Genomic DNA, 26421 nt, shown 5'->3' with positions numbered 1-26421 from the left:
CACCATTAACTGGTGAATACCTAACTGATGAAAATCTCTCCTGTCCACACAATGAAATTACTTGGTTTTAGCCTAGAAGGTACTGTTATTCTGTCTTCTGGTATCTGAACAACCATTCTTAATACACAAAATTAGATACCATAACGGTAAATGAGTTTGAAACTCCAATGTGCTCAACTAAAAACTGTACTTAATTTTTTCAAATACTCAGGGTGAGGTATATTCAACTTAGGATTTACAGTTAGAGCAAAGATAAAAGAAAAGGATCTTTAATAATTTAACAAATGTATTAATGAACTTTTAATGTAAAATTCAAGCTCAAGAATCTTCCTCCTATACTAAGCCTTCATGTAAATGTCTTTTCAGTTCATTTTATCAAAATAAACTGATTCTCTACAACGGTTTAAAGTGCTATATATGTATTTTTAGGAGAAATAAAAATGGTTAACAAAAGGCAAAGGGAAAAATTACAGTCAATAAAACAGACTGAACTCTTGACACATATAAACTAACGCTTTGGATGAATTTCTTCCCTCAAAAGGTATTAGCAGCAAATTCATAATCATTCAAGATAGAGTTAGCAAGGCTCCTCCTTGCTAATAATGAGTGTAAAAATTAAAATGGCTTTGGAGAGGCGAAATTTAGGGAAGAATGATTTTTCTTGAGTCTAAAATTGCTAAGAAAACTTTAAACCAACCTTAAGGCCCCAGGTTCCAAAATGAACACTAACAGCTTATTCAAATTACTCCAATGCTCTGAAGGTACTTTCTTGATAAAACTGATTAATTCTACATAAGAGGGAGTTAAAAAGCTTGAAAGATATAAATTAATTGGCTGTACCTTGGCCACCAAATAGTTTTAATTCCTGCAGACAAATTAACTGACAGGGATTGGAAGCAGGAGGGAGAGAGGAGGCTGAGAAAGCATAAATTCAGACAATTTCCTTCCCCTTTTCTTATATGGATATTCTTTTAATCATTTATATTGTACCAAGAGAAATAATGAAATACCTAGGAAGCAAACAATGGATAAACCACAAGGAGGAAGCTGACTTGACATGCTGGCACATTGGCACTTTTACTTGACTATCAAAAAATTCTCTGCTGATTTGTGTGGATAAGTCCTAGAGAATACTGGCTGCTTTTTCTTCCTATAACTCAGGAGGGTAAACTCTTGTGCTCTATTGAAACAGGAGGAGAACATTAAATCTATGATATTCAAATAACTCCTTCAAGAGTACACAGGTCATTAATACAGCTTAACCTACATTAAATTTGTTATATTTACTATCCAAAATGATTTAAAAAATTCTCATAGGTGAAATTTTGAAACTTTCTAAAAGTAGTGGGTATTTGGCTTCACATGTGTATAATCTCATTTATTCTCACAACTTATGTTTCATAAATCTTTTAAAATAAATAGGATTAGAGGGCCTATTTATTTAACAACAGGCCTTGTATAAGTTCTTACTTATTAAAAAAGCCTAGTTCTATGGTTTCTTTTACTACAATGTGAAATGCAGTGATACCATAACACTTAATATTAAATTTATGTACCTTTCTAAGTATCTGAAATGAATTCAGTAAAATAAGTTGTAAATTACAAGTTCAAGGCTAAATCAAATTAATGTCTACTAACAATTTTGTTTATTTAGGAATAATTCAGAGTTGTATTTGCTCCTAAAAGTGCAGAGGGGCAAAAAACTCTTTTAAATTGACTGATGTCTATCTTAAGACAGTACTTGGTCATAAACTTTCAGCAACTTACCACATCATCAGAAGGAATGCTGTTGGGTAAAATATCCACCTGAATGGATACAGTATCCACAATACTCTTCCTTCTAGAAAGTCGATCTTCATCTACAATTAAAAAAAAAAAACCCCATTATTTTCTAGTTAGAAATGGTATATCATGTATAAATTCCAGTTATTTCAGATTTCAAAAAATTTCAGAAAATTGAGTTTGTCTTTTTTTGCTTTTACTAAATATATAAAGCAGTGTGCTCTCAGACTTGAACAGATTTAAGAAATAAAATCGACAGGTGGACTCAGTTCCACATAGTTGGCCCCTGAACGACGTGGAGGTAGGGGCGCTGACACCTGCGGAGCCCACACTCAGCACAGAACCTCACAGCTGGCCCTCCCTACCCTCAGCTCCATCTCCAGTTCAAATTTTCCAATTCTGTATTAATCAATTCTATTCAACACGAACTATCATGTTCAGGTTTGACAGAAAACAACAAAATTCTGTAAAGCAATTATCCTTCAATAAAAAAATAAATTAATTAAAAAAAAAACCATGTTCTAAACTCAACTTTAACATTTCTAAGAAAGCCTTATCTCCACACTGTCATATTTATTTTTCAAGAGAGCCATCCTTCAGAAGTCTTTATCTTTTCTTATGTAGATTTGAGGATGGCTTCTGAACTGGTCTAATATAGCACTCCCTCTTATACTGCCAGTAGAGCTGCTTCTAAAACAAATCTTTTTCAGACTAACTTATAATTTTAAAACAAATCCAGCCTACTGACTAATGCTGAGCTTCCCAAGATTTTGCACATAGAAGCATACATAAAATTATAGTACATGTAAGGCACACAGAGCTCAATGGAAGAGGCTGCCTGCACTGTAAGCTGACTGCCCAACACCAGACCCAGCTACCTGAAGAACTAAGGAGATCAGGATTCAGACACACCTGTAAGGTTCCCAATAACAGCTAGGGAGCTCAGGTCTAGAATCAGCCTAACAGCACAGTCACATCATAATCTGGCAACACTACCTTTCTAATTTCATTTTGTACATCCAGTTGACCGAAGGAAATGGCAACCCACTCCAGTATTCCTGCCAGGAAAATGCCACGGACGGAGGAGCCTGGTAGGCTACAGTCCATGGAGTTGCAAAGAGTAGGACACGACTGAGCAACTTCACCTCACTGAACAACCTGGGAGTTCGGGGCACTGACTCCTCTGCAGTCAAAAATCTGCATTACAACTTTAACTGGCCCTCCAGATCCATGGTTCTGCATCTGCAGATTCAACCAACTGGAGACCACATAATACAGTGGTACATATTTATTGAAAAATATCTGCATGTAAGTGGAACTATGCAGTTCAAACCAGTGTTGTTCAAGGGTCAACTGTACTGATTTTATTCTTCTGAGGGGTGAAGAATGAACTAAAAGAAGCAAACTTAAAGAAATTGGTTTCTTGGGACTTTCTGGTGGTCCAGTGGTTAAGACTCTGTGCTCTGGGCATGGGCTTGCTCCCTGGTTGGGGAATTAAGATCCCCAAAGCTGTGTGGCATGGCCTAAGAAAAACATTGGTTTTCTTTCTTACTGACTACTCCTCTACTCCAAGGTGGCTTCCATGGCAGTAAATTAATGGTGTTAATCAAATATGGCAATTTACTCTCTTTCTGGGATACAGAAGGATTGCAATTCCTGGCCTCTGTGGTTAGGAGGGACTCTGTAACTAGTTCAGGCCAATGAAGAGTGAGCAACGTTCTAGACTGTGGCTATTTCATCAGCTTAGACTCCAGACCATAGAGGATATGAAGTTATGCACGGTTAGTTGGAGCAACGAATAAGTCTTTACTGTTTTAAAGAACAGTACTGTTTTAAGAACCTGTGTCTGTCTATTCTCACAGCACAACTTAGCCAGGGTTCTTAACCTTGGCACTACTGGCATTTTGGGCCAGATAATTCTTGCCTTGGGAGCTATTCTGTGTATTGCAGAATATTAAGCAGCATCCCTAATTTCTACCTGCTAGATACCAGTAGGCCTGCCCCACTGGCGATAACCAAGAATGTCTCTAGGGTTGGCAAATGGTTCCTAGAGTGGGAAACATCACTCACAGTTGACAACCACTGACCCAACCCCATCCTGATAACAGACCTTTTGAGAATTTTCCCTTATAAGAAACTTCTTATAAGTTTCTTAAACACTAACCACATCATTCCTCCAAGCAATTCTACCCACTGCCTGAGGAAGTAAAAAGGCATTCTGCATTCTCCAGTCAGATCCTACAAATAGGAACATCGGTTGTTCCCTGATGTATTAAGGCAAATGCATCTATTCTCCAGTCTCTGAGCATCTGCCTCACATGCCTTTCTACAAACAGAAACTCCTACTGGAAACACCTGTTACCTGCCCTTTCTTATGTCCCCCGGACCACAGAGACTTTTATCTTTCATGCTCTACTTACACACTACATCGCATCCTTTAAATCTTACTTAATTGTTTTTACTTACTTGTCTTTCTTCTAGTTACAGAAATTTCCTATCGGTTATGATTGATCATTTCTTATCACTCTTCAATAATTATCACCCGTAAGTCACTGACTGGGCCTTGAACTACCAACATGTAAATCAATGTCTTATCTCCTCAACTGCACAAGAATTCAGTGGCAGACTGTGTTTTGCATCTATCATCTAGCAGTTACTCAGATTCTGCTGTATAAAGGCTGGAGATACAGAATGAATACATACCCATTTGTGACAAGTTATTACATATTGTTTGTGACAAGTTATTACATATTGTTTCACTACAGTTTTCAGGTTGAAAATATCTTATCTCCTGCATATGCTATTACTGAGGTAACTGAGACACTGTACTTTTTCTAATTTTTCCTCATGATCGTATGTGTTAATATAAACCACCAAACATAAAAATCAACATCAATGAAACTGTTACAAAACAGTACGGTCATCACTGCTGACTTGCTTTTCAATTTTCAAGGCTTTACCAGAACTCAAAATGAGGACTAAATAACAGCCTGCTTCTCAAAAAAATCCAAACAAGATAGGTCAATCTCTGAAACCTGATGGGTTGCAGAGAAGAGACAAATTGAAGCTTAAAATAAAAATAAAAAGGAAAGAAGTACAGAGGCAGGAGAGGGATCACTGAGTGGCAAAAATGAGTCAGAACGGGAGGGACATATAGGGGCAGAGATTTAAGACAGACAAGGAATTTTTCAAAGGAAGAAAATGAAAGTCACTGGGAAACTCTAACACTCTATTCTCAGAAAGTTCTTTCATCAATAGAGCAACCTGCTTGAAGGTGATAGAAAAAGCCCAGACACAACTAAGTATCGTGCACATCTACACATGAGTAAGCTCTCAGCAACAGATAATGCCCCTGTTTTCATGGGCCGTCCACGTCTGCTCCTGACCTGCCCTTCAAGGTCAGCTGAGATGCAACATCACTGCAACCCCTGTGGACGGCCCTGTCCTGCAGGCTCAAGAACTGCCTCTAAGCGTCTCAGCACCTCGTGTGTGCACCCCTCGGGCAGACTCTTGCTCCTCTTCCTCAGGCTGGTCTGGGGTAGTCCCAGATGCTACTTTCTATGCCCCTTCCGTTTTCCCATCCCACTTCCCTCTCCACTTCCTCTAATCGGCTGTTTGCTATGGTAACCACTGTTTCTTCTTTCTGCTTTTAATTGCAACCTGGGTTTTAGAAGCAATACTTGGAGACAGTGAGGCCTCACTTCCTTCAGTGATATTCTGCTGCCACCTGGAGTGTCTGTGTATAATGTGTGGAACTGCATCCAGACAGCTGAAGAATAGAGAAACAGTCTGAACATAAGTATAACACAGAACTATATTAAATTACTCAATGTGATTGTCTATGGTTGTATAGAAAAAGGTAAGAGAACTTACTTAACGGTATATAATAAATCATGAAATGTAATTAGGGCTACTATGCTGCTCCAATTCAATTAAAAAGCTAACTGAGGCAAAATGAAATTTCAGAGGTAATTTACTTATACAAAATTTCATTTTAACGCTGATACTACTTATACAGATAGACTTTTTTGGTTCTATAGAAAAACACAAAATTCCATCTAGAGCTAATGGATGTTCATTTATAGTGACACTGGTTTTTTAGGTTCTATACAATTCTCATCAAGCCATTCCCTATTTAAAATCATTTAATGACTCCCCATTGCTTTCAGAACAGTTCAAACTATTTAACCTGGTTTTACAACTCCCAACCCTACTCTTCCAAGTCACTCCAAAGTAGACTAACTTTATAGTAATTTCTTGAAAAATCATCTTTTTGCCTGCCTCCATTCTTCCACACTTGCTGTTACTTTGGCATGAAACAGTTCACTTGCCTAACACCTACTTCACACTCAGCTTAGGGTTTTTTTTCCTTCTGGGAAACACCCCTGTTTCACAAAACCTGGACAAAAGACTTTCCTAGGTGCTGCCTGAGGACCCCAAACCTCTCTGATGATAGCCTTTAAGGCATACTGCAATCGTCTAGTTAATTGTCTCGTTAGACAAACTGTATAATGAATTAACTTCTTTCCTATGCATCTAGAATAGAATTGCTGGTGTGCCATCTTGGGAGAACTGAGAAAAATGTCATTGAAAGTCATCTTCTGTGTTTCTTGGTCCAGATGAGGAATCCCGTTAGGAAAGACTGGTATGCTTTGTGAAAGCAAGAACCTCTACCTATCTTGCTCATTCTTGCTTCTGTTTGCACAGCAGCTGCCACACCATAAATACTCATTAAATACTGCACCCCTTCATAGAGGAGCATGTAACACACACTTAAGACATACACTGTTAACTCAAATTCTAGGTTGATTTGCAATAATTAGCTAACATTTATTGATCACTTACTTTATGCCAGTCACTAACTGTTCAGTAAGATATAGGCATACCATTTTTCTTTCTTTAGAACCAGTTACCATTATATTTCAACTGTTTGTCTGTCTTCTCCACCAAACTTTAATCCTTGAGGATAGGGACTGAATCTTAACAGCTTTCTACCCCAAAAGTCAGAAGAGTGCTTGATATAGTAGATACTTGGTAAAGGTTTGTGGAATACATGAAAAAATAAATCTGGATCAATATGGATGACTGAACAATCTTTGAGCAAACAGTTGGCAAAATCAATTTATTAAGCACCTAACTGAACAGGCAAGGCAGTTAATTCTAGTGGCTTAAACAAATTATTTAATTTCAGCTTTACTATCCTCATTTGTAAACAAAATTAATGCTACTCTCCTCACCAAACTACATTCTCAGATTAGCTGAGAACACGAATACAGAGTGATGATCACTGTGACTGGCAAACACTCAGTACATAATAAATGGCAGCTACTATTTTGATGATGAAGGGTATACATGCATGATATACAACAACCTAAGTATTTAACATTTTTCATTTAAGAAGAAAGATATCTTAAATCTTAAATCCCTTATTTTTTAAAAAAATGAATATCTGATGGTTATACAGCAGAAGGAAAATTTAATAACCGATTGATTATCCCACAAAGTCTCACTATGTCTTCTGACTCTCTCTGCATTAAGGCAGGACACACATGCCACAGACTGGTTCTAAACTGCCAAAATCATTATAAATCAGAAAAACCTTATTCATACAGAGGGATTTCTGTGCAGTTACATAACTAAGTATACGTGGAAATGCTCAGAATTCTTCTAGTCAGTGATAGGCATTAAAAAAGAGAATACATCCTTTTCAGGGGTGGGAAGAAATGGGAAATACAAACCATTTGTTAAAAAAAAAGTACCATAATTTTCGTTAAGAACTGTTCAGAGTTAAAGGAACAGGGTAGAAGGAAATAACAAGGGATGGAAAGTAAACTACAGCTATGGGGAAGGTAGAGCAAAATGATAACTGAATTTACAACTACATGAAATACACAGGCCACTGTCTTCATTTTCTAGAAGGCAGTTGTACTAAACTATTTTCCTAAAGGATGGGGGAGGGAAAGGGCAGGCCAACTGACACTGGATTTACCTTTGCACTTGTGCCTGGGTTTATGAGGTTTTTTGCCTGAAGGAAAGAGAGCTAAATCCAAATTATAAGAATGAAATATTTTAAAAACCTATTTAAAAATTCCTTTAAATTACAAAGCTCTACTAATGTTTTATTCTTAGCACTTTTATTTTCCCAAGGAACTCCTGAGGAACAGAATTTTCTATACTATTGAATTTAAAAGAAAACACAAAAGCTTTCATTAACATCTCAGACTATTATGAACAACTATCTGTAATAAATGTACATATTTTGGATCCATATTATAAAAAAGAGTTATTTCCAAAGATTGTGCTACTTCTAGTGATTAATCTGGAAAACTACCTAAATGAAATCAAATAGTTCTCTTATAGAACAGATGTATCCCTGAAGGAATAACTAGTTTTTCTAACAAATTTAATATTTATACAGTCATCAAAAGAAAATGAAGGTGTCCTATGATAAAAATCTTTGATTTTCGTTTTCAAAGTAAAAAGTGAATGCAAGATATGATGCAGTTTTGCTTTGAAACACAACAATTATCTAGGCAATGAAAAGAACAAAAGGAAAAATATTATACACAGAGGAAAACATATTCTTAACTTAAAAAGTTTGCAGGTTTCTTTACATAGCAACAGTCTCTACTCTTTCAAATGACAAAAATAACCTAACTCATTAAGCTCAACAGTCACAAATTACTAACTAAACAATTTTTACCACTTTCCTGAAGTTAAACACAATATTGCTTAAAGAGCAAAGATCTTACTTTGCTTCTCTGTTAACAGAATTATTCAGTATAATAATACATGCAGTATAATAATCATCACTTGAGGATTCAATTTGCTCATGATAAAATCATGTATGTGTCTTTTACTAAAGGTTTTCACGAACAAAATTTTAAAATAGAAGTAAACTTTCTTAAGCATCTGAAACAGCTGTGATATAGTAAGTACACAAACAGAATGAATTTTCATTGCTAACTGAACTAGCAGAAAAATTGCTGACACATATTCGATAGAGTAAGAGTTTTAATCACCCCCCTCTTACCTGTCACTTGTGGTACGTATGGGACTGATAATCTCTCAACACTATAGCCACTGCCACCTAGGGACTCTGCAATCTTGTTGGTCAAAAAGTACAAATTTTTGTCATGCTTCTCTAAAGATTTTGGAAGCCTGTCAAGTTGATCAAAACAAAAGTCATTTAGTATTATTTAAAATAAGTTAACGTATAAACATTCTAGATCAAGGTCTAAATATAAATACAGCTTAAACTGTGATTAGTCATAGGAAAATCAGTATATTTTAGGTGACTAATTTGAGCTCTTTAAAAACATATGGATTGTGGACCCAGCTAGGAAGCGTTCTGCTGTTATTCTTCCCCAGTAACGTTCCAAGGGTGAAGTCAGCCTTATCTTATCCTGCTGGTATTCACACATTAAATGATGAAAAGGACTAAATTCAGCTTTAACCAGCATGCTAATTAAAAATCTACTGCGAGAGGAAAATAAAAATGAAGCTCACTGACTATTAATCAAGAATACACTAGCCAACTAAGTGACAGGAAGCTCTTGTCCAAGACATACAGCTTCACTTTCCTTGCAAACTGCTTGGTATTATAGTATGCTGATGCTTTCAATATTAAACTGCTTTTAGAGTCCAAAAGTTTGAATGAAGTGTTTTTCATATATATATTTTTTTGTTTGGACAGCAAGAAAAAAATTCAGGATATAACCATCGATTTTCGGAAAACATTCTTTTTCCCATAGTTTTATTAATATTGTTATCTGTTATTGAAAGTCTTGAACAAGACATTATAGCCTCTTAAAGGAGTGTTCATCTATATATCAGAACATGCTATATTTAAGAGTTGCATCTTCATGTTTAAAAGGAGGTAAGCTAAAATTTTTTTCATCAAAGACTGAGTCCATGTGTGTAAGAGTCTACATTTATAATGTACAAGAACTTTTATAACAAGAGAAACAAGTTAGATGAGTTAAGTGACAGAAACATAAAACAATGAGGATTATAAAACATCAGAAAATTATTCTAACAATAATTCACTCCTTTTCTATCATCATTTACTGGTTTCTCAAGTCAATGCCCCTTCCTTGAAATGTAAAGCATTAACATACATGCACTTATCTCTGAAAATATGCTCTGGTAGAAAATAAGGGGCTTCCATAGTTCGAATTTCAATAACCTGAAAAATATCCAAAAACAAAATAAGGTAAAAATCAAAAGCCTCACTCTTCAGGATGGTGCCACACAAACTTGGAAAACTAAAAACAAAAACTAAACATTTATAAGAAATACCATCAATTTATTTTGGAATTTAAGCTACAGTTTAGAACCCAAATGAAGAGTTTGTTTTGTTTTCACACTTATGAACTCAGCAGGTAACAAAATCACAGTGATAAAATAATACAAGCTGTGAAAAAAGATGATACATCACATCTGATCAAACCTCCTATAGAGGCAATTAGAACCTGTACTTTCTCAAACACCCTGTGTGGGAAACGCCTCCACAGGCAGCAGGCCCTCGCTGTGCCCCTCCTCCACGGGACCTTCTGCTGCGCATGCTTGTGGTCTCAGCGCTCTTCTGAAGTCTAGCTCCCCCACTCACTTGGGAGCCACCTAAAGGGGAACCCTGCTTTCATAGAATTTGGCTCTTTAATGGCAGATGTCAAATAGTCACTCAAACATTTGTTTAATGAATGAATGAGTTTTATTTCTTAGAATGTACTAAAAAACCCCTACATTTTAGGAAGGACTGAGAGATATAATTCCAATTTCATAAAAATAAGGTTCTTCCTGAAAGATGTCTTTAAAGAATAAAAATTACAGTGGACTTTTTCTGCAAGTAAGTCAGGGGCTCTGAAATGTATGCTAAACCATGCATTAACTATTTAATGAGTTACTGCTGAAAAAGCTAAATACAGTTAAATGACACAGGACAAATCTCTGAGAGGTGTATTATTTACTTAACTTTTGAGATCTAACTCAAGGAGATTGGTTTAAAACATAATGACAATAAAAACAGTATAATTAAAGAAATATGAGATACTAAGATTCATAATGTTTTAAAAGGAAAACAACTGTATAAGAAATTGCATGAAGTAGTAGAGTATAAAACTGTATTTCCTGCTCAACCATTACACAGAAAAATTCTAATACAACAACAGGCATCAAAGAAAATATAAACATAGCATTATCTTAATAATTTGATACATAATCATCAAATTAAAAATAATTATCACTGGTAGAAAATCTGCCATTCTCATGCAGTTCAAACGCAAGGACTTATCTAAATATATTACCTTGCTAACATGCTGGCAAAACGCAGGAACAGCTATCATCTGACTTACAAAGTTGAGGTATGCAGCAACCAGAGCCATGATTCCACAACGATGGAACATTGGCAAATTATCTTCATTGATAATTGCACTGTCCTTTAATTAAACAAACAAACAAACACTGACAGATCAAGGTCTCATGCTCTATTAGCGTTTTCCCTATGATTATACTTAAAAAAACTGCAGGCAGGTTGGAATGCTAACAAAAAATGTCACCTTAGAAGAAGCTTTCTTTAAAAAAAAAAAAGTTTTAAAAGGAGAATAAATACCCATATATAAGAGACTTAAAACTCAATTCAAACAGGTCTTCTTCAGGAAAGCCTTTCCTAAAGGTGGGGGGACTCAAGGGCTGCTGAAATGTATATCAGATATATAAAAATAAATGCATGTATTCTCATTGCACACAGTTTTATTATTACATAATATTTAAACTCTAACTAAACAACTCCATCTATGCAATTCTTATTACTTAATGACTATCTTCCCACTGAAAGGATGGGTGCAGGGACCATGCTGTCTTTCTCATCATGGTAATCCTATGGCCTTGAACAATATTTAGCACATGGTCAATACTTACTCAACACTTGTAAAAAGAATAAATGAATGTGATCATAGTTTTGGAGTGTTTCAGATTTAAAACTAGACAACTCACTTAAAAAATTCATGTCCCCGAATAAAGATGATAATTCTTTAAAGATGGTGTCTAATTCGTAAAAAAATGCTTTTATCAACGAAAGGCTATGAAAGCATACCTGTAAAGCAATGGCTAATCGTATGAGATCAATAACTACTTCTTCATTGGCCAATTCAATAGTTATAAGAGCAAGAGAAGTATAAAGTAGCTCATAGTTTTTCTGAACATTGTCGTCTTCTTTACAGCCCAAATATATGTGCCGATATAGCTGCTGCCCATTCTGAAAAGGGAAATGATACAGAAAAAATACAGTCTCGCTTAAAATGTAGCAGGGCGGATTCCACAGGCTACATAACCGCTCACAAAGTATCTTATCACATAACATGGGAGAGATTTACACTGATAATCGGAGGGTCAAACTGTATTCCAATTATTAACATCAATAAATGTATCGATATATAACTACACACTAACATTGGAGGTGAAGACAAAATTAATTAAAAACAGCAAGTCAGAAATAGTTCTGGTGCAAACAATGAAAATGTCTTTAGTAATAATTTGAAAAGACAAGCAAATTATAGATAGATTTGAGAAAAACTGAAATGAATGGCAGAATTATGGGAGCCTTGGCAATGATAAGAAACACCTGGCTGAGGGGAAATGAACTCAGGTTTTCTTGCCTGAGGAACAACCTCCTGGGAGGTGGGTTAGGAGCTGTCTGGGGAAGAGCATCTCCAGGCTCTGCCACACTTTGGTCTGAAGTGACAGAGGCACGTTTAAAGCCAACCCGCAAGGAGAGGTCAAAGACACACCCCCGGGACTGTAAGAGGTTTCCCTCTAAACCAAACTGATCTAACATGTTAGTCAAGAACAGAAAAGCCTGTAGTCTAAAGCATTCTAGAGTACAAGTTCAATTGTCAAGTGACAACAAACAGAAATAGAAGAGTTTTTCCCATTTCAAAGTACCACGTGGTAATTAACTCAACATGTTACACTGGTTCTCAACACAAAACTGTAAGTTACAATTGGGAAACTGAATGACCACCACACTTCCTCTCCACTATGCCCCACTGCCCACCCCTGATATGATTTAACTCATCAGTGGGGAAGTGCGAGCATCAGTGTTTTTAAAAGCACAAAGCTCCCCAGGTGATTGTAATGTGTGGCCAGGGTCACAGGCCACAACAGCACAGTCTTCTGAAGCCAGTCCATCTGTAAGGTTATGCATTTTGCTCTGTAATCTATTTAACATGCACATGGACCCATATAGGTAAGAGAGGCCCCTCCAGCTGTGCCAGTACCTGACTGGTTAAGCCTGTTTAGGTCTGTGGTTCAGTATTAGTAAGTGGGAGTTTTCTGGCTACAGATACAGAACCATGTATGCTCTTCTAATAGATTCCCCTTCATTTCAAGGTTATATATAGATCAATACAAACCTACCTGAGAATTCAAATGGCTATAACTTAAGTCATGCATTATTTTTCAGAAGATAATCTTACCTTTTTCATGAAACTTGTGTCTTGTCTACAAATTTTTTCTCTTTTTATTTTTAGGTCAGCCACATCTGGTATTATTCTAGAGAGAACCAATGCATCATTTTTTAAGGAACGACAGTTATTATATCATATCTTATATGACAAATCATAGTGATACTTAGAAGTCTGAACTATTTACCACCCATTTCAATGAGTATTTTAAATAAGCTTATATGTAATGATTCTACTGAATAACCAAGTTTAATTAAGTAAAATTGCACAAAGTAATCCTTGAGGCAAAACCAAAATAAAATTTATGTAACTAATGATTACCAGTAGATGAGATCTCTGAAAGTACATTAAAAGACCTTTAACATTTACTATCTTAAAATATATTAGTAATTGTTATACAAATTAAATAAAATTCTGGATTAATAAAACCTAAAAATCCTAGATGAAAAAAAGTACAATACTGCATAATGGTAATGGTGACAGTTCTATACCTGTGAATATACTGAAAATCATTGAGTTATACACTTTAAAAGGGTAAAAAAACCCAAAACAATCAATACTATACTTAAATGCATTAATGTAGAAATCTGAAAGTTGCATCATTAAGCCTATTTTCAAACAGCACATACCTGATCCCTCGAAGCTTTGCCCTGTTGTCATGGCGATCCATGAGATTATGCATTACTTCCAAGACTAACTGTCTCAGTTCATAGTCTTCCATGAGGGACGGTGATAGTAAAGGATCAAGAAAAGACCCTGGCAGTGCAGTAACTATTGTCTTTGCTTTGTATCCAGAAGTTACCTGATTATAGGGAAGAAAAACAAACAAAAAACCTTTGTCATGAGTCCTTCTTTGGTAAAACTCTCAAGTTGTTTTCTAAGAATCATAAGCTTAGGGAAAACAGGAAGTATAAACATAAGTCTGAAGGAAAAACTGAAAGAAAGTTTGTGAGATGAGGATTTTACAAAAATATCATTCATAAAGTTAATAAAATCACTATTAGCACACATTTACCATATGCCAACCATGATTCTAAGCACTATATGTGTACTAACTTCATCATTATCATGTTCCTGTGAGGCTAGGAATTACTACTGCTTCCCCGTTTTGTAAAAGAAAACCGAGGCTCAGAGAGGTTAAGAATATATGGGGCAGGAAGTCAGTACTAAATGGATATAAGGAGATTAGGTAACAAATAACACAGGCAAGATCTGAAAATTTTAAACTGGCAAATAATTATTTTATTTTAAATTAAGCAGTTCAGTTTAATAGGAATGCATTTTCATTTTGGCAAGCTGTTTTCATTATTTGATGTGACATTTCTGAGTGTATTCCTATCTCTAAAGTTGGAGCTTTTAATCAGCCTATACTTAAATGCCATTAAACAGTTAACCATAGCACACATTCATTCAGTTGACTATGTAGTACATAGTACAATTAGGATTAGAGACAAGGCTATTTGCTCAGGGAATTTATTTAATAAAAAAAGCTTAGGACCAAATGAAATTTAAGGTGGGTAATCTCTATTTATACTCAGGATTACAAGCATATATGGAACATCTACCATTTATATCTGGGCATTCATTATAGCACAAAGGTGATTTTATAAGTGAGTAGAAATTGGTGGGACAATTACTACTTACCTAAAAAAACTAAAAACATATCTATATTTTATACCACATACAAAAATAGATAAACTTCAGATCAAAGTTCTAGATGTGGGAAGCCAAAGTGTAAACCTTTTGTAAAAAGATATAAACAAATGTGTTTATATCATCAGAACAGGCAAAGAGCTCTTAAACAAGATACAAATAAAAAAGCAAAATACATATAGCAAGAACTGAGAAATCTGGCTATAGCTGGGCCCAGGAATCTTCTTCTATAAAATGGTAATGCTTTCTGCCTTCTGTATCTTTTATCATTATGAAAACCAAATAAGATGATGGGAAAGTGAGGAACAAACAGTAAAAGCAAAATTCATGTACATTCAAGTGCAGTATATAAACCACAGAAAGAAAACTTACCATAAATAGTATCTTATAAGAAAAAGAAGCTGATAATATGAAGCTATTCTTTCAACCTCTTTAATAATTTAAGGTTAAGGGTGTTCTTTATCTGTCTTAAATTCCTTACCATAAGCAAAGATCGTAGCAACATTATTTGAATCCGCCTGGTTCCCAAATCCCTAAAATACACAAAATGGTGGCATTCTCTTATTAAAAGTAATTAACCTTATTTACTTAAATTATTATTTTTGATTTTAAAACTCTAGTCATATTAGCCAAACAGATTTTGCTTTCATACTAGCTAAAGTCATGGCTCATTTTATATTTTAAAGTAAACTTCATATGAGTTACAGGGTTATATGCAAAAAAAATCAAATTCAAACAAAATTAAAAAGCTGTTGGTTCGCAAAGGAAACAGACCTACGCATTTAATGACATAAAAAGTCAATTGTATGAAATCACAACAGAAGATCCAGAATAATTAAAAGATACTATAAACAGGAGACTATATCTAATGCAAATATAATTGACAAATATAATCTATGTAATATATATTAATAACAAGGCAAGAATGTGCCTAAATAATTCTTATATAAATAATTCTTTCAAAAAAGAACAAATGAAAAAAGTGTTATTAATGGTCAAACAAATAAATATCTTAAATAAGACTATCATTTCCTTATTAAATTATTTACAAACTAAAGCTTTAGCATGTTGTAAAATCAAATTAGGGCTTCCCTGGTGGCGCAGCTGGTAAAGAATCTGCCTGTAATGTGGGAGACCTGGGTTTAATCTCTGCCTGGGTTGGGAAGATCCCCTGGAGAAGGGAATGGCTATCCACTCCAGTATTCTGGCCTGGAGTATTCAACTTTACAGTTTGAGACATTTTCAGTTTGAGAACACAGGACAACCACAAAAACATACCCTAATTGACTGATATCCAAAGTATGTGTAGATGTTCCAAAAACAGGTACTTTCCCCATAATGAACATCATGATTTCTGACCTCTGATAATCTGGTAGGTTACTTCCAAAAAATCCTATAAAATATTAAGATAAATTTAAGATGCATTTTTCAAATTGAAAACTTTATTTTTCCCTATAATAAAAAAATCGTAATATTAGGTTGGTCAAAAGGTTCATTTGTTTTTTTTTTAATAAGATGGCTCTAGTAGTGCTTAATTGTCTTTAACTTCATTTTAAACAATTTTGTTAAACTGTATTGTGACAGCCGTCATATCAACAGTGCATTAAGAAAAACACTTACCAAAGTTGAATTTTTCTATAGCCATTTTAATACTGAAGATGGAAAAAAAGCAACATTTACAGCATGTTACGCTTTATTACTTCAAGAAAGGTAAAAATGCAACTGAAATGCAAAAAACGTTTTGTACAGTGTATTGAGAAGGTTCTGTGACTGAATGAATGTATCAAAAGTGATTTGTGAAGCTTCATGCTGCAGATTTCTCGCTGGGTGATACTCCATGGTCAGACTGACCACCTAAAGTTGACAGTGACCAAACTGAGACATTGAGAACAATCACCATTACACCATGCTCTTTATCCTTGTACCCTTTGTGCACACGTGCGTGTGTGTGTGTGGAGTGGAGTAGTGGGGAAACATGTGATTTTAAACCCTGAGGATCAGTATCCAGATCCCGGTCTCTAATGTCTTTTGAATGTTTGCTAGATGTAGGGAGAGCAGAGGATCTGCATAGTCTCAAAGTATCTTTTCAGAGACTGCTCATTATTTATGAGGGGGAAAATGGAAACCGTGAAGCAGAGAAGTAGAACAATACTTTGAGTACCAGCAAAAAGCTGATATACACTGTGTACCTCTGTATGTGATAATCTGAGAAGAACTTTATCGCTTAAATAGTATCCAGACAGAAATGCATAAGCTGAATCTAATCATGAGGAAACATTAGACAAACCCATGTAAGGATATTTTTAAGTGAGAGGTAAGGGGGACCTATCCTGGAGGAGAGAATGGCAACCCACTCTAGTATTCTTGCCTGGAGAATCCCATGGACAGAGGGCCTGGCAGGCTACAGTCACAAAGAGTTGGATGCGACTGAAGCGACTTGCCAGCAGCAGCAAGGGGGACCTATACTCTTACAAAATGTTTGGATCATAAGAGAAATGTTCCAAACTAAAGCAACGAAAGAAACATCACACCTAAACACAATATACAATCCTAGACCGGATCCTGGACCTAAGAGAAAACATACTATAAAGGACATTATCAGGTCAAATGACAAAACTGAAACATGCAAGTTTGATTAAAGTACTATATCAAGTTAAATTCACTCATGTTGATAACTGTGTTCTGGGTATGTAAGAAACTATCTTTATTCTTTGGAAAAAATACTCTGTAGTAAAGAGCCATGATATATATGCACTTAATATGCAGTGGTTAGGAAAGAAAGGTAGATGGACACATGCATGCATCTCTCTATATGTACAGATTTATATATGCACATATATGTAGATATACACACATATATACATGCATGCATACACACACAGAAAAATACAGAAAGGGAGGGAGAGAGGCAGACAGAGAGAGAAAGGAAATGATATAATAAAGGCATAAAATATTAAGAGATGAATCTAGGTGAAGGGTACATACAGCGTTCTTTGTTGTAATTTGTTGTATTCTCATGTTTGTTTAGTTTCCAAACACAAAGTTTTTTTTAAAAGTCTAACCTATCATTCACCTTTAACTAATGCAGCATAACAGTCAAGTACCTTTCATGAGGGCTTTCTGAATCACTGTTTTCCATAATAATCTGAAAAGGGAAATGTACTCACCTATTGTTTGGATGATAGCATTCTGCACAATCTTCTCATCACTGTCTTTGGAACTTGTGTTTAAGTTGGCACTGCCTATAGAGCCTCCCTGTAAATCATTTGCTTCAAATTCAACACTGAGACGCAGATGTTTCAACAGGGTATTGAAGACTTCCAGCACTGTGGGTCCTGCATATGAACCCTGATGTGAGCGAGTACATTCTTCCAGCATCATAGACTCAAAGCCAATAGTCATGTTTCTCAACAGAGACTTCTGGATATTTTCTAAGTAGCTGGCAATACTTTGTAATTTATGAACTAACCATTCATTAAAAAAGTAAATGAGAAATCCCTAAGTAAGAAAGTCTCCTAGCTATTCCAGCAAACATGTACTGGGCATCTCGGAACAACTGGCTGTTGGAATCTTTGGTACAAACCACACAAAACATGCATATTCTTATAGAAGTTACTAAAAACTTTCCATCTATCTAATCTTGTCTACTCAAAAGAATGCATACTGTGATAACCTGCTGGGTCAGAATCCATAGAATTATAATACAGCCCGCTGTGGCATAAGAAATTTATTTTGCATCTTTTAAGGCTGAAGAAGAAAGAATTTTGCCTCAATTATTAGAATGAAGCTAGCCAATTTACCCAATTTGGATAAACTACATTTACTCTCTGCTTTTAATTCTGTGAACACTCTGTGTTTCTGTCAATGCATCCATCACACTACAGTCTAATCAGTGCTTTTTACTTCTGCCTTCTACTCTAAATTCTAATCTCTCCAGGACAGGCAGCCTCGTGTAAATCCTTTCCTGAATGTATAGAACCTAACACACAGTTTCTCACACATAAGAGATGTTAATAGTGAGATGACTCAATCAATGCATCATCTGTGATTCACTTTGTATTAAATGTCAAATGAAGTAGCTCTCCAAAAAATAACCTGCTTCCATTTCGTTGAGGTAAATTATGAACAATGACAAGCCCATATACAAAATGTTCACCCTCATCTGACACTGAGTGAACATTACAATATTTCAGTAGGTAATACATAGTTTCATTTTGATTCTGAAGCAAAGAAAACATAACTAGATTTTCCTGACTTCAGAAATTTTATGAGGGATCCTTTCATCCTTCTAACCACACGAGTGAAAAATCATGATGTCTGACCTGTCCCTTCTCCGTGTTACCCCCACAGACAGTCAATTAATCAAATCCTGCTGACTTCACATTCCCACTCTTACTGCTGCCATCAAGGTCAAATTCTTTCCCTATGCCGATAACCTCATTACTTCTAATGTGTCCTACATTTTGGAGCCAGAGGAACTACCCTATAACATTATCTCTGATGAAGATTACAGTAAATCTTTAGGGCACGTCAGTCAACTGAAGAATTACGCCCATGATCTGGCCACAACTTGAACCTGAAGCCATCTCCCTGGCTTCCTTCACACCACCACCACATGTCCCAGTCAAATGTGCTACATAACACTTTGCTCCTGCTAATCCATTTTCCCCCTTCTCTGGACCTTGGCTTTCTTATGATACTTGATCAAAATCTGCCTTATTTATGGCATCAGGGAGAGTTGTAAACTCAGTAAACTATAAGTTTCTTGTTTATCTGTACCCTTCCCAAATGTTTAGCATATAATTGGTTTCAAAAATCTTTACTGGAAAAGAGGAAGGGAAGGAGAGACTGATTTGGAGAAAACGTTTAACTGTACATTAAAGAGGCCTGACAATAGTCATGTGAACCCAAAATTTCAAGAGAAATTATAGCACATTCAAAAATGTTAGAAATATTTTCAAAGTGTCCCACACAGTGCTATACCTGCTGGAAAAAACATTCTGTAAAAGATTAATGCTATTTTTTTTGGCTGGCACTTACCTATGGAACCTTTAGCAGCAATGGCAACAGCCTCTAAGAGAACCTGAATAATACCTGCTCGAACTCGTGGAGAATCTTTTTTACGAGCATCAAGGTGTCCAAGAATCTCCTGGATTACATGGTGAGAATACTGAGCCTAAGAGAAACAAAACAGTGTAAAAATACATGAACAATTATATACATCCTGGCCTAATTCATAAGAATGATAAATCACGTGACATTAAAACATCCAATTATAGGATACTGGAACTTATGTCATGGAACAATATATAGTCATTAAAAACCATTCTTTTTAAGAACAATAAGGATAACAGGAAATACTCATGATATCCTGAGTGAAAAAAAGCAAGTTATAAAATGTGTGCTGTGCTAAGTTGCTCAGTCATGTCTGACTCTTTGCAATCCCATGGACTGTCCGTGGGGATTCTCCAGGCAAGAATACTGGAGTGGGCTGCCATGCCCTCCTCCAGGGGATCTTCTCAACCTAGAGACAGAACTCAGGTCTCCTGCACTGGAGGTGGATTCTTTACCGTCTGAGCCACCAGGGAAGCCCAGTTGTAAAATACTATGTTAAATAAAATTCCAACGGTTTTTTTAAAAAGTATATAAGACTAGAATTATGTATGTCTAAATGTTAACACTGGCCAGCTCTGAGAAGGAGATTTATGAGAAACTTTTATTCTCATAAATATTATCCTGATTATATCAGGATAGCCTTATTAAAAAGAAATTCCCATCCTGGTGGGTAACAACATGTAATTTTCAATGAATGGACTTCATAAAACTTATAGTGCATTTAAAGCTTCTTCTAAGGCAATGCTGTGGACCAGAATAACTTCTTAAACATTTAATCAACAAATATTTATTGATTCCTTCAACTTCTTCAACTTTAGCATTTACTTATTGCAAAAAATAATTTCATCTAGTAACTAAATCTGAATGAGGAGGGCAAATGAAAAAATACAAGGCTATGAAGACTAGAGGAAGAGCCTTAATTATGTCTACAGATTGCCAGATTAATTTCTCACCTACTAAACTAAAATTACAAGATCTTAAAAGTTCTCATGAGAAGAAAAAAAATGTGTAGCTATGTGAAGTGATGGATCTTGAGAAAACTTACTGTGATAATCATTTTGAAACACATACATATATCAATCATGTACACCTTAAACTTACATAACATTGTATGTCAATTATATTTCAATAAACTGGGAAAATTTAAAAAATATCTTTCCACATACAAACCAGCTTTATACTAGCTACCAAGTATTGAAAACCTACATTATGCTAGGCATGCTAGAGTAACCTATAATTAGTATTTTATTTAGACAAAAAGTTTTAGAATAGGATGAACAGAATTCGAATCCTGACTTTCTACCTGTGTGCCCCTGAGTGAGGTACCTGATCTCTCTAAAGGTCCGTTTTCTGATCTATAACATGGGGATAACAACATCTATTTACTTCATGGAGAAGGAAATGGCAACCAAATCCAGTATTCTTGCCTGGAAAATTCCATGGATAGAGGAGCCTGGCGGAGTACAGTCCATGTGGTCGCAAAGAGTCGGACACGACTGAGCAACTAACACTTTCACACTTCACTTTCACTTCATAAAATAAGGAGGATTAAAGGAAATAAAGCATGTAAGGTTATTAGCATAGTCAGAGGCATAGCTAGCACTTGATAAATGTCAGCTTCTATTTTAATATAAAAATGAAGCATTCAGTGCATGCATTAAAATTTTCTTTTCAGAATGAGGAAACTGAAGCTCAGAGAGGCTAAATAATTTGCCTAAGTTCTACGCAACTAGGAAACAGCCCATCTAGGATGCAAATCCTGTTATGACCGGTACTAAAAGCTGCGCTGCTTCTTACAACCTATCTCCTTTAAATTAATGATGACTTTTTAGGGTATTAAAAATGTAGATGATGTTTAAAAAAAGACCCAAAATTCCACTTAAATTAAGAGCTAGCTGGGTCTGCCCAAGTTTTTAGAAATCCAAGGTTGTCTTCTGCAGTAGATGATAGTGCCTCATCAAGGTTCTATGAAGACCAGAGGAGTTAATACATTAATACGTGCACTATCAAATAGCAAATACCCTATAAATGTATCAGACACATGCTGCTATAATAATCAATTCTAATACTAGTTCATCAGTAAAATACAAGTACACAATAATGCATTTAATAAATGCACAATAAAGGTTATCATCATAAAATCATTTAGTTCTTTTTATTAGGTATCTTTTCATCTTGGCAAATAAGAATATAAGTATAAATAAAAATAAATGAGACAAAGAACTAAATTAAGAACATGTCTTATCTCCTACAGTGTTTTCTATCTCTGAGGACATCCTTACTGACAGAGAACCAAAATTACTGATATAATATATAATGCATAATCCTTACATATATACTTACAGAATCCTTATATATACTTATATAATATATCCAATCCTTACCTGAATGGAATACATTATAATTTTAAAGCAGTGAACTGCAAACTCATTGGGATCCCATAGTTTGTGATGATCTAAATGCCTGTAATTAATAGTAAGAAAATTACTTTAAGAATTCCTTATTTTTATTAAACTTTCTCCTCTAGAACCCTCAACAATATGCAAAGCTTAACAATCAAAAGCATATTATCTAAAAGAGAAACAAGGTTTCCATTTCAAGAACTGTGATATTTATTTCCCTTTTTTGGAAGATCTTTTCATAAAACAACAATGAAAGCTAGTATAAATGTGTGATTTTCAATACCTACATGAGCTGGCAAGAAAGAAAAGTCCCCCAGTCTAGACTCCACAAGAAGGTGGAATCTGGAGAAGTAAGTATACACTGAAGCCAGCAGCTATCTTAGGTACACCTTCAGATCTCCAGTAGTTGACAGCTAGTGGTTCAATGGGATACACAGAAAACTGGAGACAAAGCTTAGGGTCCACCCGGGAAAGATGGCTATCAGATCAGAAACACACGCATCAGTCCAAGATCATTCAATCAATCCAAGACACCTTCAGTGAATGTGTGGAAATGTTTCATGTTGTAGAAGCTTGTCTGTGTTGGCCTTGACTCTGAGAGGAACCACAAAAAATCAAAGTCTCTCTGGAAAGTCATTCCCAGCACCCAGAGAGTAGTTTGACAGAATTCCTAAGTATCTGTGTGGTTGAAAAAAACTGAACCTAAGGTTGTAGTTCAAAGTGGTTCCTGGATAACACTGCACCCATGTCTTCAGCAGATGCAAAATAAAACCTCTTGTGGAATGCACATCATTAATCCAAGCGTCATATGCACAAAGAAAGTGACAATGAATATGAGCTCAAAATTCAAATTCACAGCACACACAAGGTAAAAAGCCACAATGAATGTCAATGATCTCTCAAGTTTTTAAGGACTTTTATTCATGACTATATTCCCCCTAAATACCTGGTACCTTATTTGCACAGGGCATTTAACATTTAAATAACTAATTAACTAGCCAATATGTAATTAACTATTTAACATTTAATTAGATTAATTAACTAACACATGATCAGGATGTAAGTCCATTAAGTTACACATAGAGAAAAATATAGCCCACTTTGAAGTTACTCAGGTAATCCATTATAGTTAACATGGTAACTTCTTTTCTTCTACACCAGCTCTCTAGATTTTTACGGCGTTATACACTACCTCTTAGTTAATAACAGGATTAAGATAAAAACCTGGAGAAGGGCATGGCAACCCACTCCAAGTATTCTTGCCTGGAGAATCCCCATGGACAGAGGAGCCTGGTGGGCTACAGTCCATGGGGTCATAGAGTTGGACACGACAGAGCGACTAGGTACAAGCACAAGATAAAAACTAGAATTCTGGTATTAAATCAGCAGGTCTAGACATTAAAAAATAAATCTGCCCTTAGTTATATTTGACATAATTTGATTAGCTCTTAGCAGCATTTTCATAAGCCCACAGAATCTTTAAACAGTAAACCTCATGTTTTGGTGGTGGTAGCAGTAAGGGGGAATCTCTTTGACAATACAAAAATTCTCTGATTCTTAATTTGTGGTTTATAGATTCTTGTAACTAATGATCAACTTTGCACCAAAATATTTTCCCTAAAAAAAGATTTCTGGATATTACATTTAGACTACTTTATACATGCTATAAAGATGGAATCAGGAAGGGGAAAGAACAAGGCAAATGATTAAAAAGAAAGACTAGCAAAAATATCCAGAAATTACACAGAATATTATATACGTCTATATCTGACAACTGAGCTAGAGGCTTGACAAGAGTCTCCACGTCTATGTGGAGAAACTCAAAGCTTACAAACGTTATTTTGCTTGGAGGGCAGCATATAAGTACCAACAAGATATTTAATATTCCTGTGATTAATCATTTGGTATCAATGAAATTTACTCAGAGAAGAGAATGTAATCTAAGGCAGCCCAGTCACACAAAAAAGAAAGCAAAGAATGAGAAGCCAAATATGAGGAACTGACCAGAAGTTAATAAAACAAGATACATCATACTTGGACACTCTGCTTTAATATTTTAGTGGATATAAGCATTCCAAGGTGTGAGCAGAAATTCTACTGGAACAATGCACATGATACCAAGAACCTGACTGCATTTCCTACTTAAGAGGGAAAAGCCGTGAAGTGGTTGAACCAGAGCACAAAGGGACATTGTTTGACTCAATCCCGTACTCTTCCCACACCGCTACACTGGCTCCATGAATAACTCTCTCATATAGGTAAGAGGATTTCAAATAAGCTCAAACAGAATGCATACAGCAGTTAGACGCAACCAGGAAAACACCGACTTACGCAAAAACTGGTCTCACAGCATTATTCATATTCCCAAAGCTGGCCCGGCCCAGCAGTTCTCTGAAGCAGTTTTCAGCCAGCACAGCGGGATTCTCTTCTTTGTCTGCTGCTGAAGGAGAAGGAGGAGGGCCTATGCGACTGGAAAAGAAAGAGAAATGAAGACAAACAAACAAATGCAAGACTTCTGACACCAGTTCTAACAGTTAAACAGAAGAGATTTGACTTCTTGGGATTTCTAGCATGACATTTTCTTTATATCTCAAAATAACTTTAGAGCTTAATTTTACTTCATGAATTCAACACCTTGAAGCTGATCATATAATCTTTCAAAACTGGAGAACTAAATTCAGTTGTATTAACTTGTTTCTAACTAACAATATATTTTCCAAAGGCAAAATACTCAACAGTTGCTATTTTGTAAAATTCCTACAACTTCTTTACATTTAGAGCACAGTCTCAGTAAGAAAAAGGTGCCCAAAGATCACCCAGTTTAACTGTAAGAGAGCAAAAGTAAAATCAAGTAGAAAACCATGACACAGTGTAAATAAAAGCTAATTAGAACACCTGTAAATCTCCTTAGTGGACACTATTTGTTCATATTTTAACACTTTATTTCATGTACAATAATAACAAAAAACGTGTATCTGTGGCACTGGGATAAAAGCATGAGAAAATATAATTTCTTAAAATCTGTCAACCATTTAAATTTAATCCTGTACCTCAAGAGCCACAATCATGGGGAATCAGTTCTCAACCAGCTAGGTACCTTCAGAAAAACTAACCTCAGCTACAATGCCAAGACTAGGAAAAATACAGAAGGTATTAAAATATATCAAGTTTCAAACTTTAGGTTTCCAAAGCTGCAGACAGTCACATCTAAGAAATCTAGTGTAAATACCTTCTGTAATTGCCATAAATTTTGATAAACATATTAAGTGCTTACATAGTTACCAATTTCATCTTTTCACTTCTAGACCATGTTTATTTTGGCATTGCACACATAATCATCAAAACTACAAATAAAGTTAAACTTTTAGAACTACAGAATTAAATATCTTTTAAATTTGATTCAGACTTTCCCTCTTTAAACTGCAAGAAAAGGGAAATCAGGAAATAAGCGAAACTGGAAAACACTGCTTCTAAAACTTGGTTGTATAGTACCCCTGTGTAAGGCAACAGAAATCTGCCAGGAAAGCATGCTCCTGGCATCTGAAAAAGAAGAATGAAGTACAGAATTCTAAGTTCAACAGGATATTGGTGTGTGGGGAGTGGAGGGGTCAGCATATGCCCCAAAACGATATTCCATGCCAAAATATCTTAGAAGAATAAATAAGAAATAAATATGTTGAACAAGTATAGAGTGAATAGTAGCTGCTATTATTATTAGTAGTAGTAGTAGTATTAACTTCCTATGAAAAAGCACCTTGGATCTCTAAATAATAGAAGTTCAGTTTATAATCTCTATTTCTTACACTTGCAGCTTAAATGGTACTAATTTAAACAGCAGTCTAGATTGCCCAATAATAAGCAGCAAGTAATAATTTATTCTTAAAGAAATAAAGCCTTAAGTGTGTGAGTAAGAATCTGTGGTCTACTCAGCCTAATGTGGTGACTAAAGATGGCAATTTTTTCAGAAAGGACATATATTTAAACTCACTCAAGTTTAGGAGACTACT

The 26421-nt window shown here is 35.4% G+C and overlaps 1 protein-coding gene across 10 annotated transcripts in view; it reads right to left on the bottom strand.

Annotated features, from left to right (window-relative positions):
* Positions 1–26421, bottom strand: part of EFR3A (EFR3 homolog A) — a 77800-nt gene that overhangs the window by 13422 nt on the left and 37957 nt on the right. For 6 of the 10 annotated variants that reach the window (XR_014056963.1, XR_014056962.1, XR_014056959.1 and 3 more), the window contains exons 7-19: positions 24746–24883; positions 22397–22475; positions 19938–20073; positions 18065–18232; positions 16176–16290; positions 15379–15430; positions 13874–14046; positions 13257–13332; positions 11876–12037; positions 11088–11219; positions 9903–9970; positions 8816–8943; positions 1768–1859 (exon numbers count right to left, since the gene is read on the bottom strand). Coding sequence is in view for 3 of the 10 variants with exons in the window: in XM_081501154.1 (XP_081357280.1) it covers positions 1768–1859; positions 8816–8943; positions 9903–9970; positions 11088–11219; positions 11876–12037; positions 13257–13332; positions 13874–14046; positions 15379–15430; positions 16176–16290; positions 18065–18232; positions 19938–20073; positions 22397–22475; positions 24746–24883 (1519 nt within the window). In the remaining 7 variants the exon portion in view is untranslated. Of the gene's footprint in view, positions 1–1010; positions 1181–1767; positions 1860–7771; positions 7823–8815; positions 8944–9902; positions 9971–11087; positions 11220–11875; positions 12038–13256; positions 13333–13873; positions 14047–15378; positions 15431–16175; positions 16291–18064; positions 18233–19937; positions 20074–22396; positions 22476–24745; positions 24884–26421 lie in introns of all 10 variants that reach the window. The other 4 variants (XR_014056961.1, XR_014056964.1, XR_014056960.1 and 1 more) reach the window with 2 other exon arrangements.

The sequence above is a fragment of the Giraffa tippelskirchi genome, chromosome 6 (genome assembly GCF_054371585.1).
Source record: "Giraffa tippelskirchi isolate mGirTip1 chromosome 6, T2T-mGirTip1v1.2.pri, whole genome shotgun sequence".
Classification (NCBI taxonomy): domain Eukaryota; kingdom Metazoa; phylum Chordata; class Mammalia; order Artiodactyla; family Giraffidae; genus Giraffa; species Giraffa tippelskirchi.
Note: the sequence above shows the minus strand (reverse complement) of the source record. Positions and strands in the feature narration are given on the sequence as shown.